At 34.9% G+C, this 13,866-nt stretch overlaps 2 protein-coding genes across 2 annotated transcripts in view; both read right to left on the bottom strand.

Annotated features, from left to right (window-relative positions):
- The window catches only part of KCNMB4 (potassium calcium-activated channel subfamily M regulatory beta subunit 4), a 60,247-nt gene extending 59,721 nt beyond the window's left edge, over positions 1–526 (bottom strand). Inside the window, exon 1 of the mRNA XM_047741534.1 lies at positions 509–526. Coding sequence (XP_047597490.1) covers positions 509–526 — 18 coding nt within the window. The remainder of the gene's footprint in view (positions 1–508) is intronic.
- Positions 527–11,054: 10,528 nt separating this feature from the next.
- The window catches only part of CNOT2 (CCR4-NOT transcription complex subunit 2), a 121,382-nt gene continuing 118,570 nt past the window's right edge, over positions 11,055–13,866 (bottom strand). Inside the window, 1 exon segment of the mRNA XM_047743357.1 lies at positions 11,055–12,208. Within this exon segment, the coding sequence (XP_047599313.1) occupies positions 12,122–12,208 (87 nt within the window). The 3' untranslated portion in view covers positions 11,055–12,121.

Below are 13,866 nucleotides of genomic sequence, written 5' to 3'. Positions count from 1 at the left end.
AATTATTCCTCCTTGGTGTGCTGAGCGACTTAATCTTGAGGCAGAGCTAACTCCTGTTAGTGCTCAAAAAAACACAGGGATGAGGTGCCTAAAGATAATTTAATAAGCATGATTAATTTTCAATGATTCCAGAGCTTCAGGAGTTCTGTGAATGAACCCTCTGCCTCCAAACTGAAGCAAGATGGTCTTCAAGTACCAGAAAATTCTGTTTTAATTTAACCTAAATTCTTGAGGGCTTTTAAATCCATTTTCCCTGTGGTTCTGCATTTACTCACTCCCTCTTTATATTAAAGTATTGAAGAAACTGTTGCCATCTAGCCTTCTGTTCTTTAAACATTTACTTTTTCTCCCTTACTTCCTATTTTTAAATTAGCTTTGCTACTCTTCTGAACCTTTTATCTTCATGTCTTTTTTATTGAAAGTCAAACCTATCAAAAGACTTACCACATTAAATAAATTTCTATTTTATCCTTAATGGAACTCTGTGTTTGTTATTAGTTTCATTTACTTGAGGTGGAGCTGCCATATCCCATTTCTAACATTTAATAAGCCCCTCTGTTTCTGAAAACCAGTCACCATGGACTTTCTAAGTTAGGATAGTGATAGGAACCCTTGGAAATCTCAGAGATGCTACGCTCTGAAGTCACTTAGCGTCTTGTTTCCTGTGGAGGGCAGAGGCAGTACAGAAATAAAAGCTAGTTCCTTCTTTGCATGTTTGCCACCAATCAGAATTAAGATTAAAAATGTGATACACAGAACCAGACCAACTTATTTGGTGTACATCATTATCTGCAGCAATGTTTTCAGGACAATCATAGCCAAGCCTTGATGTTCTTTTTAAAAGAAGACCTAAAACCCATCTAAGCAAGAACATTAAAATCATTGTTATTTATAATTTGTTTCATGATCAGTATTCTTCAAGAAGCCTTGTGACTAATGCTAAAGTTGCAATATACAATTTCATATGTATATATACTTCTGTTAAAAGATTCCAAAAAGAATTATCATAAGGTGAGCTTTGGTATCCTAGGAGTAGAGAGGAATTTTAGAGTATGTTGGGAAAATGTTTATATACTGTTTTAAAAATTAGTGCATTGTGAAGTTTCTCAACCACTATACATTCAAATAAAATACATAGGAGAGAAAAATTAATATTTATCATCACCTTTTCTCATTAAAATTCACCTTCTGGATAGGTTTTAGACATTTGTAACCAGAATAGTTAGATAAAAATAAACATGTTTGAAAACATGAGTGATCCAACAAAGAAAACTACATAGAAAATTTTATCTTTTCATTCAGCTTAGGCAATTGACAATTTTGTTGTCACAGAAAACTTTCTACTTTAGTCTTGACTTAAAAATGTTTACAATTGGGACGCCTGGGTGGCTCAGTTGGTTAAGCAGCTGCCTTCGGCTCAGGTCATGATCCCAGCATCCTGGGATCGAGTCCCACATCCGGCTCCTTGCTCAGCAGGGAGCCTGCTTCTCCCTCTGCCTCTGCCTGCCACTCTGTCTGCCTGTGCTCGCTCTCTCCCTCTCTCTCTCTGACAAATAAATAAATAAAATCTTTAAAAAAAAATGTTTACAATTGAACTAAATCATTTCCAGCTTGAGGATATCAAAAAACTAACTTTCTTGCCATGCTTCATGGTGAATGTTACATAATAGTTTCAGAATTTCAAATTCAAAAGAAATTTTCTGTGTAGCCACTATTTTTCTATTTTTTTCCTGCATAATCTTTACCTATTATAGTGAGCATATAATTATTACTGAGAACACTACTTTACTTTCTATAATTATATTAAAACAGTAAGGGTTCTTAAGTGTCACCTAATTTAACATTAAGCAGGAAAGGAAGCTCTCAAAGACTGCACTTTGTTTGAAATAGTAAAGAATGACTATTAAAAATATTTTTTCAAGTTCAGATTTGTTGGCATATAGCCTGTGTTTGCAGTTGAGAAAGGGAAGCACAAGACACTATCACTTCATTATTAGTAATTCATAATATGGTAGTGGAAGTATGGCTAGAGTTCCTAAATTCTTACCACCTGTTTATTTCTCATGTTAATGGAAGCGATCTTTTGTGGGAGGTAATATATACACATATGTAGTAAAAGGGAAATCAGCTTTGGAATTAGAAAGCAAGAAGCTAAAAGGTTTAGTCCCAACATTTAATACTAAATAATTTGACATAAATAATTGGTGTTCTTACATTGTTTCCTCCTCCTCATATGAAAGAGTTGGACTAGATTTTTTTTTTTTAAGATTTATTTATTTTGGAGAGCCCAGAGCATGGAGGGGCAAAGGAGAGTGACCTGAGGCAGGGCTTGATCTAATGACCCTGAGATCATGACTTGAGCCCAAACCAAGAGTTGGACGCTTAACTGACTGCATCACCCAGGCGCCCTTGGACTAAAAGATTCTTGATTCTATGATTTTTTATTCCAAGTTGACTTTGTACTTGCCCTGTTCTTCAGAAACTTAGCTACTACTATCGACTAGTACATAGTCAAGTCAAACGATCTTTAAGGATTCCAATATGGAGAGTACCTCCTAGCCCAGTGGGTGAGAGTATATGTCTTTAGAAAAATGGGCTTACATCTATTGAGCACCTAATATAAACAAATGCCCTAATTTCATCTTCTCATGAGATGAAAAGGGAACAAGAGATCAGAGTTACATACATGTTGACAGTGCCAATTTCAAGGGCCATTTTCCACTATATTGTACCATCTCTAAGAAATTTCTGTAGTTAGTGAAAAAAAAAAAAGTATAGGTAATACAAATGGATTTAAATGTGCATACTAAAATTCAGGTAGAGTTAAGCTTGATCAAAATCCCTGCTGTTAAACCTATGAAGGCGGATGTGGGTAGAGGATGAGGATCTAGTGATTTAACCAGTTCCTCCAGTTAATTTTACACTGAATCACTTGTGTTGAAAAAAGCTCTTTTTTTAGATGCATAGCAAATGTAAGTAGTATGGTTTTATGTGGAAGAGAAAGATTAAGTTTAATATTTAGGTTTCAGATAAGCTTGTTAGAAATTCAAGCTAGATTCAAGGTAGAAGTAAACATAGGAACAACTGGATGTTGAAACAATAGTTCTAGGGTAGAAGAGCCTATCCTCCTCTTAATGCAGGACGTTCCATAATATTTCTAATAGTTTTCTTGCCTTTGCTTGGACATTTCCAGTGATGAAAAATCCATTGACTCCTAAGACTGGCCATTTGATCTTTGGATTTTTTTTAAAAAAACTTATGAAGTAGTACTTTCTTGTAAATTGAAATCTGCCTTGCCATAATGTCCATGTAAAGGTTTTTAATTTGCACTCTGGTGTTTATGTAGGATAATCTGCTTTACAAAAAATTCCACTTCAGGAGCACCTGGCTGGCTCAGTTGACAGAGTATATGACTCCTGATCTCAGGGTCCTGAATTCAGGCCGCATGTTCGATGTAGAGCTTGCTTAAACAAACAAAAACAAACGATTCCACTTCAGATGTGGGACTACTATCTTGTTCCTTCTGTTCCTTCTAGAATTTCTTCTCATGCTAATCTTCAGTTTCCTCAATATTCTCCCCCCCCCCCCGCTTTTTAAAGATTTTATTTATTTATTTGACAGAGATCACAAGTAGGCAGAGAGAAAGGAAGGGAAGCAGGCTCCCTGCTGAGCAGAGAACCTGTCGCAGCTGAGCCTAAGGCAGAGGCTTTAACCCACTGAGCCACCCAGGCACCCCTAATATTCCCTTTTTTTAATGGTTTAGAAAACTATTCTTACCCCAAAATGCTTAAAAAAAAAAAAAGGAAAAAAGGTAATTCAAAGTTGGAAAGGATACCCAGTTTTAATATTCTCTAAAACAAGTTTCTACACCTTTCTTTTCCATGCTATCCAACTTACAAACACTTCTAGGATGATGGATTTTGTTGTTCATTAATTAACAGTGTCATTGCCAATGCAGAGAGAACCTGGGGAAATAATTTTGGCTCAAGCAGGCAGAATTTGGATTCCAAATAGTGATGTGCAGCTTAACTAATTTAATATTCAAATATTAAACCATTTAGAGTGAAATGAAAAAAATATATATGTAAGTTTAGATTAAAAAAAGGAAATCTGGAAATAACTTTTTGAGCAGAGTAGTAACATAGGACTTGCATTTTAAAGATTTTATTTATTTGACAGAGAGATCACAAATAGGCAGAGAGGTGGGGGTGGGCGGTGGGAAGCAGGCTCCCTGCTGAGCAGAGAGCCTGATGCAGAACTCCATCCCAGGATCCTGAGACTATGACCTGAGCCGAAGGCAGAGGCTTAACCCACTGAGCCACCCAGGTGCCCCAGGACTTGCACTTTAAAAACAGGTATGTTTTCATTCAACTTGTTTTATATTTGAAGGATATTAACCATTTGAATGAATTACTTAAACATTCAAAATAAAAGATCAAACATGTCTGACTCTTCAGAAGGAAAACAGTTAACAGCTCACATTTTCTTTTAAGACAGCCCAGTTTTGGGGTGCCTGGCTGGCTGAGTCAGTAGAGCATGTAACTCTTGATCTTGGGGTTGTATTTGATCCCCACATTGGTGTAGAGATTACTTAAAAATAACATCTTTAAAAAAGACAGCCCAGTTTTCATGCAACTGCTACATATGATAATTAAAACTGCATCTTAAAATAAATGTTCAGTATGTAACAGATTTAAAGGTAGCTTCCAAACATTCTGGCTGCCCCAAATCTTTATTTTTATATAAAAGATGAAACTATTTATGGCATTCCCACATGTAATTTCTTCTCATTGAGCCGCATATTTTTGAAGGATAATCAGTATTTACTCTTTAAAATATTTTTTTCATTATAAATGAGTATCAATAGGACTAATCCTAAGCAGCAGAATCAACCATTTGTTGACATACCACCCTTGAAATTTGTACATTTCTTCCAAAACATTTGAAGGAACATGTATTATAACTAAAATTACTTTCGGTACATACCGGAGAATTGATGGCTTGGAAGAAAAACATCACTTCTTCAGTCTTAAAAATTATGTAGTCAAAATATTACAAATGCAAATTCCTGGAATATTACTTTTCAGCAGGACATGTTTATGAAAACTAGAGTGAAAAATTCTGTTTTCTATACCTGGTATTCTCTACTATTGCTTGAAGGAACTACCTCTTTTGGCATAAACAGGGCTAGTTTTATTTCACCTTCCCTAACAATACGTCAAAACATATTTGTAGGTAAATGCCTATCAGGCCTTGGAAGTGAAAATAAAGATAAATCACACGATGACTGAAAAACTAGTTTTGCTACATAGAAGTAGTTTTAGGGATGCCTGGCTGGCTCAGTCCATACAGCATGTGACTCCTGATCTTGGGGTCATGAGTTCAAGCCCTACGCTGAGCATAGAGATTACTTAAAAACAAAATGTTTTATTAAAAAAGTAGTCTGGGTGGCTCTGTGGGTTAAGCCTCTGCCTTCAGCTTAGGTCATGGGTCTCTGGGTCCTGGGATCAAGCAGCATCGGGCTCTCTACTCAGCAGGGAGCCTGCTTCCCACTCTCCCTCTGCCTGCCTCTCTGCCTTCCTGTGATCTCTGTCAAATAAATAAATAATTTTATTGGGTGGCTCAGTGGGTTAAGCCGCTGCCTTCGGCTCAGGTCATGATCTCAGGGTCCTGGGATCGAGTCCCGAATTGGGCTCTCTGCTCAGCGGGAAGCCTGCTTCCCTCTCTCTCCCTCTCTCTGCCTTCCTCTCCGTCTACTTGTGATCTCTGTCAAATAAATAAATAAAATATTTAAAAAATAAAAAAATAAAATAAAAATAAAAATAAAGTAGTCTAGTTAAGCTGAACTATTTTGGCATGTGTCAGTTGGTGAGCACAAGCTATGAGACTTGCAATTTGTGTTTTCAACAGAGAAAGGAAATTATTACAACAAAGACAACTTACTGTGAATTTTATGGCATTTTCAAGAAGTCATTTAAGTGATTGAGGAAAAACTGTACGGCAAACATCTGGAAATAATTAGCTTTTTAAACTGAATACTGAATTCTTACAATAAAGAAATAGATCATTAAATTTTTGTCAGGTCATAGTATTTATACAACGGATAACTGTAGTTCGGATGACCGTACTAAAGAAAAAACTTTCAGTTGATGGACACAGAATGGCTAATGCATATAACTGCCCTTAGCAGTTCTCATGCACACAAACTGAAGCAGAAACTTAAGGTCTGGCATAATGTCCCAGGAAATAGCAAAGATTTAAAAGGAAAAAAAAAAAAGAATCCTTGCTTTTTATAATGAGGAATGAATTTAGCCTTCCTTGTATTCTGCTCTAATAAGTACTACTGTAATAATGTGGTTTCTGCACTAGAACATTGGATGATACAAGAAAAAGCAAATGAATGCCTGCGATAAATAGGAATGCATTATTCCAGTATTAACTTAGTTGGATTTCACCCAAACTTTAAGATTTTATTCTGGTTAGTACTTGCACAGTAGATATAGTTTAAGTGTAAACTGTAGTTAATTAACTTCATAAATGACCTGCATTTACTAGAGTACTGTGTTCCTGGCCTCTCCCTAGACATTTGAGTCAGAATATCTAAATATGAGGCTTTATTTTTTTTTTAAAGATTTTATTTATTTATTTGACAGAGAGAAATCACAAGTAGGCAGAGAGGCAGGCAGAGAGAGAGGAGGAAGCAGGCTCCCTGCTGAGCAGAAAGCCCGATGTGGGGCTTGAACCCAGGACCTGGGATCATGACCTGAGCCGAAGGCAGTGGCTTAACCCACTGAGCCACCCAGGCGCCCCTAAATATGAGGCTTTAAACAGGAACTTTTAACATGCTCCTCAGGTGATTCTTACGCACATTAAGTTTGAGAATTACCTAACCAGAGAGTTAACTTTGACTCTCTGAGCTCTTGCAGCTATCTCAACCCAAACTGAGATTTTTATACATCAAATTTAAAGATCAGTTTTCTTTTTACATAAGAAATCAGATTACTGCTTAATCTAGTGTGATCACTACTGCAGCAGAAAACAGGAGACTAAACACTAAGGCAATGCATAATTTCAGGTTAAACATTTACCTTGAAACTTAATCAAAAACAGTCTCTTCCCTCTTTTAATGTACCACTAGAATACATAAATAAATCTGGTGAATATACGCACGACTATTTGTTGTACTTTACTACACTTTCATATTCTTACTCCTAAAGTAACAAAAAGGCTGAAAAAGTTGCCTTTTGTAACTCTTTTTTTGATTATTTGAATCTCTCCAAAGATGTGGCAGTAATTACAAGTAAACACACCCATGACTCAGAAGAGCACATTTTAGAAGGGTCAATGCTTTATAAGTATTTAAGTACTGAACATTTAACTTTCAGCCCCTGAGGACATCATATTCCTCAACTTCAGACAAAAAAAAAAAAAAAACCAGTATCAACATCTCAGAGCTGAAGAGGCCCAAGAGTTAGCAAATCCAACTCTTTACTCAAAAAGGCAGTCCTCCCAATAGCAATTGATAATCATCCAGTTTCTGCTTGAACATTTTTGTTGATGGAATCCTTCCTTATGAAACAGTACTGTGGGACTGCACCTTGAGAAAAGAACCAAAATGTGTCTCATCCAACTTCCGCCCGCTGGTTTGAGACTTGCCCTCTTCATTTAAGTCCTTCCTATTATTTGAAGACAGCTGTCATGTCTCCCTTTAGTAGTCCATTGTCTCTTCTCCAAGGTCTACATCTCATCAACTCTAATATGCACATTCTTTCCATGCAGGACATCTTGGAAATTGGTATGCATTTCTGTAATTCATGGTTTGTCATAGTTCAGTCGAGCTCTTTTCTTCCTTAGCGGTACAGTGAAGTCATACCTAATAGTTCGCAACTAGGTTTGCTAAAATACAGTAACTACCCTATTTTAACACTTTTCCAATGAACAGAAACATTCAAGGTCATCCAGTTCAACTCCTTACCTTAGGCACAAAACCCTGCCCAGTCGGTCTCTCCTTAGTTATGTTCTGAGGTTGAATGGAATGCCTTACAAAACAACTCATTTCAAAATCTTAACTACCTCAGTTTTAATAGTACACTGAAATCTTTTTCTCTCTTTGGTCCTAGTTCTGTTCTTCAGACCCGCAAATGAATGACAACTCTTGAATTTGATACCTGAAGAAAGATACCATGTTTCTAGAGTTTATTCTCTAACGCTAAACTTTCCTACCACCTGTTGGGTTGTTTGTTTGTTGTTGTTTTTGGTATATTTAAAATGTAACGTAAAACGGGGATATTAAAAACCTACCTTAATGATGCTATGCTAAAGACAGGATAAAATAATGCATGTAAAACAGTATATTGCTTGGCAGCTAGAAGGCATGCCACATCCTTTTCTCCTAATGCCTTCCCCAGTCGTAGCAGCTCTTAAAATACAGCAGACTTCCTACCTTGTTCTGAGCACTATACTTTTAATGTAGCTGAAAAACCACCATCAGTATTTTTGGAAGTAGTTATAGTTTACATTGATCTACATATGAACCACTCTTCAGACAGGTCACATTCCACTATCCTTTATTCTTTTAGCAACTGAAGTGGGAAAGTAATAATCTTGACTCAGCGTATCCTATTTGATGAGACTCAACACACAAACTACTGGGTTAGATTTAGATCCTGATTTTGACGTGCACTGTGTTTATTTGCCTCCTCTCCTAGATCTAACACGTATTTATGATATGATCTACTTCACTGGCAATGCTAGTGAAGTAAGGAAAGAGCTTTCTGGCATGCTGTTAGGACCTAGCTTTTAAAAAGGCATTGAGATAAGTCTGGCTTATTATCCAGAGACTGTCTTAATGGAACCAATTAACAGGTATTCCTAGGTCTCCTTTAACTACACAAGCTATGATTAAGAGAACATTAAATATGAACATCCTTCTTATGCACGTGCACATTTAGATTTTTAGTAACTTTCTGCGAAACTGATGCTACTAAGCAAATCTAAGTTAAATAAATGTGCCCTTCTTTGCAGGGATGCTCAGATGACCCATATTTTATAAGCACTGGGTGTTAACAGAATGGAAGATCTGTTTTTGAAGAAGAATTCAGAGGAAGAATCAACTAGAAAGGGTAGAGTTGGAAAAATTTGAAATAATTGAAAATGCCTTAAAAAAGAATTTTGAAAATGAAATTACAGCAAAAAATTGTAAATTATTTCAAAGCCCAATGCTTTAATTTGTACATTTTATTTTCAAATTGAAATATCAATTTATACCATTCAATCAACATGTATTTATCAAGCACCTACGGTGTACCAAGTTCAGTGGCAAAAAGGAAAAGACCAGTTAAGTGGTTGGCTTTATATTATACTGTAAGAATTCAAATAAACTTTTCAGTTCTTAAAAATTTTTTATATCTAAGGAAAACTTTGTGCAGTGAAAAAAATCCCTGAAAATGGAGTTTTATCATATAAATTATAGTATCACCACAAGAAGCATAGAATATATATTTGAAACTGAATAGGTGAAAGGACTTTCTTTTGCAACTGAATAGCTTTTTACCCTAGAGCCAATTATAGTATAATCACAAGTTAACAACGTACACATCTATGTCACTAGTTATATAGGGAAAATTTAACAGAAAGCTAAGAAAGAAAATGTGAAATATTAGTTCAGGTCAACTTCTGTACATGTATAACCACAAGTTATAAAACCAAAGAATATAACAGTGTGTTATATTAAAGAGTTTAATATAGTACTTTAAAGATTTCAAATAGACTTTTTAAACTGGATTTGAAGTCAAGAGCATGGTGATTTCGGATATTAACAAGTTATAAAAAATTGGTTTACATGCAAGAGTTTTCTCATTTTGATGATTCAGGGTAAAAAGAACTTAGAAACTGGAAAAGTGTGCACTTAAAACTTTCTAATGGCCGTTAAAACAAACAATTAGTCAAACAACAAACGACTTGGATATGAGTTATCTTGCTTTTCTGAGTCATTCACAAAAGTACCAATCATGATCATGGTGACACTTTATACTGTTAGGTTTGTACTCATAAAAATAAAGATCCCTTCCCTTTTCTAAGTGTTTCTCATGATTACGTTGGAAAAGTTATGCTTTACAAAGTCAATTATTGTGAAAAAATGTAATGCTTTTTTTTTTTTAAAGGAAACAATTTCTAGGATTTGATTCTGGTTTATGTCAAATATGTGAGAGGGGTTTGTGCACAACAATTAAAACTATAATTACATAAGTGCCATCTTTCCTACAGAAGAGATGCTTTGGTTTAAATCTGAAAGGTTAAAAAATCCTGATATTTTTATGTCAGTTTCTCCATATCTCAAAATACATAGAAAAAGGTAAATCTTAATTCATTTCATATTCCTGATACATAAACACAGCAATGTCATAAATGTTTCATTTTCAAACATGATTTGGTAAATGTCAACAAACTTTCACTCTTCATAGAAAAATAGGTTAAAAATGAAAATTTAGAAAATCAAAACTCACTGCCTTTTTTACTCTCTATCTCTAGTGTTTGTAGCTTCAGTCTTCAGACATTTTTAAATACAGTATTTGCCTTTAGATGGAAACGAATCCATCAACTTGTAAATGTGAAATGTCCAGGCCAGCACACTGAAGGTAAAGTCTCTTATCCCTGCTTTTGGCTTACCTTAATTTGTGTATTAATTCTTAAAGCTAAATCTCAAAGGTCTATCAAGAAATGTCTCACCAATTTCTCATGAAAGTATTTTGATTGGGTCCCATAAGTGTTCAGGAAGTTTTATTTCTAATGCAGCCATAATTATTAAAAAAAAAAAAAAAAAAAGTTTGTTTTGACTTGGTTAATAACGAAAAATGCATCTGCATTTTTAACCTACAAGTAAAATGATGTATGGTTCCATCAAATTACTTGTCAAAAGCTGAAAAAAAGACTACATTTTAATTTGTTTAGTCATACCATTCAGTTAGATATTTGTAAAACTTGAGGGTTTGGAGGGTCTACTTTTCATGTTGAAGAAATAATTTCACAATTTCAAATCAAAGTCAACACTGCAGTGAGGAGAGCTTTTCTACTTTATTACAAAGAGAAGAAGCCTTTATGTGGTCAGAAAATACAAGATTGATCTTTTTTTCTCTTCCTATGAAACGCTGCTGTTCAAACAGCCAGAGTGAATTGTCTCAGTTCACTTCTTTAAGTCCCATCACATTCACTTGGGTATGGATGTCCTTGGCTGCTGAAAATCTGGCCCTTTAGTGCACAGGGCGACAAAGTCCCCTGACCAGCAGTTCCAGAATGTCCCATTTTCATATATTGCATCCATGCACACCTCCTAAAAATGAGGTACAGCAGGGCAAACATTTTCCAAAATAGATGTCATATATATAATATATACACATTCGTACATACATACCTTTATTCATGTGATGTCCAAAAATTTAAAAAAAATGTACACATTTATTACAAAATCGTAACAAAGACTGGACAGTGTTTTGCTCATTCTGGAAAGATGAAGCTCAGTAATAACACAACCCTGGAAACCATCCAGAGATTGTGGCAATATCTCTCTTCTAAACAGTCAGATATTCTTGCGTTAAGCTTGGCGAAACTGCCTTTCAAAAACAGAAGGGGAAGTAAAATGAAGGAAGCAGACCTTGCTCATCTTTCCAAATGAAATACGAGAAGGATCTTCACATAAAAATGCACAAACATTTGTTATTTTATTACCAATAGTGCTACAATGAACAATGCAAATTTTGTGGTCTAATTTTGTTGAGTCTTTTGTGGGTTTTCTTTTTTTACATTTTAGAAACTAAATGGTAAACTTCTGTCAGTGTACTTGCTTGTCTTTACAGACTCAAGTCTGTCTGCTGGCAAAAAAAGAAAATAAATGAAAAAAAAAAAAATTCAGACCCTGCTCAAACTAGAGAAAAACAAATTACAAATTTAGTTGTTGGGCAGCACATAATTAGTAAGGCAGGACCTCAAATGGTGACCCTTTGCATAAGCCAATTGCCAGATCCTCAAGGAATTAAAACCAGGGTGCCTGAGCCACATCAGTTCTGCAGTTATGTTGAGTATTGTGCTGAGACAGCCATACCCCAAGAAAAGGGAAGTCTTTTTTTTAGAAGGCTTGCTGAGCAGGGTTGTAGTTGAAGGTGGATGGCAGGTGAGGCCGTTCTTCTAATTTGTCATATTCCAGATGAAACTCCTATAAAACCAAATTTAAGAATTTAGATGATTTCCTCTCCCTCTGATCTCAGATTTTTGTCAAAATATATTTTACTAGGTAAACAAAATACCTACATGTATGAGAATGAACAGACACAGATGTACCAACTCTTTTTTACCCCTCTAAAATACAGCTTGAAGAAAAGTAATGTGCTGCCATTTCTGCTAAGTGACTTTCTGTGTAGAAGTCAGAGACTACTAATGAACATCTAGTTTATAACCACTGAAACCATGCATTTTTTTGCTCAAAAGTAGAAGTCTGAGCAGCAATTACTGTATCGTCACTAAAAAGCACTAAACATTGCAGGATATTTAAAATAAAGACAACCTTCAATGATGTTAAAAAAAATATTTACTTTTTCCTCAAAAAAAATTTTTTTTCCAACTTGTAATTATTACACCTACTTTTATAAAAAAGCAAACACATAAAGTTATTCTAACCTTACAATTCACATATCTCTAGACTTCCCACTTCAAACCCAAACACTGAAAAGATGTAAATGCCACTCAAAACTAAATAGTGGTTTTGTTGTATGCACATCTGAACACAAACTATTTAGCTCATTTTAATTGAACTTTCAAAATACATTAACTTCATGAGAGTTTTAAAGTTTGAGAATGAAGTAATCTCTTTATACTTCCTATGATCAAGACAGAGAAGATAATTTTGTATATATTAAAAAAACAAAAAAACGTACCTTTGCAAATCCAAAAAGCAAGAGGTTCTAAAATCACTAATTCTACAATATGAATTCAGTAACAGCACAAACTAAATCAATTCCATTTAAAACATTATGAACCTTAATTTATACTATGTATTAAAGAAAGCCAACAAGTAGTTAGCACTATGGGTTAACATATCTTACCATACCTATCTTGTTTCAAATTGATCCTAAAAATGGATGTTCCCATTATTAAATTAAAATGAAAACCTATGTCATAATGATTGAACTTTGAGATATAAAACCAAGTATTTAAATTTAAGAATATTACATTAACAACTGAAAACCTAGTATGTGCCCAAACTAGAGAAACAGCTAATTTTAATCTTTCTGATTGTATATTTCTGTAAATATCATTATCTTCATTGTGCACCTGAAGAAATGAGGTTCCCAAGTAACCTGCCCAAATCATACAGTAAGTGGCAGATCTAGGATTAGGATTCAGACCTATGTAGCACCAAAGCCCATAACCACATAGTGTTAACAAGTTATTTTTAATAGTTTTAGCACAAGATCTAAATAAATTTACTTCATTACACACCTTATGCAGAAATGTTGAAAAAATTCAGTTCACTGACAAATGTTCTTAAAGAAGGGACAGTGTAATGTCTTTAATCTACAAAGGGCACATAGGTTATTTGCTTATCATTAAAACTAGCAAACTCCAGAATCACCATTGTTCCCTCCCAACCCCCAATGCATTGTGTAGACACCACTCTCTTTCTCCCTACCCCTAAGTTTTAAGAGCAATTTATTGCCTGGCTTAAGAAGAATATCAATATGAGTAAAGAAAGAATCTTCTTGTTCTATCACTGTTTAGAAATTAAAACTGGCAAGTTAGTTCCAAAAGATGTGTAGCTGCAGGGTAAAAAATCTGTAACTGTAACAAATCACAGGCCCCAATAAATTACATAAA

The sequence above is a fragment of the Lutra lutra genome, chromosome 8, assembly GCF_902655055.1.
Source record: "Lutra lutra chromosome 8, mLutLut1.2, whole genome shotgun sequence".
NCBI lineage: Eukaryota > Metazoa > Chordata > Mammalia > Carnivora > Mustelidae > Lutra > Lutra lutra.
This window is presented reverse-complemented; position numbering and strand designations above follow the sequence as displayed.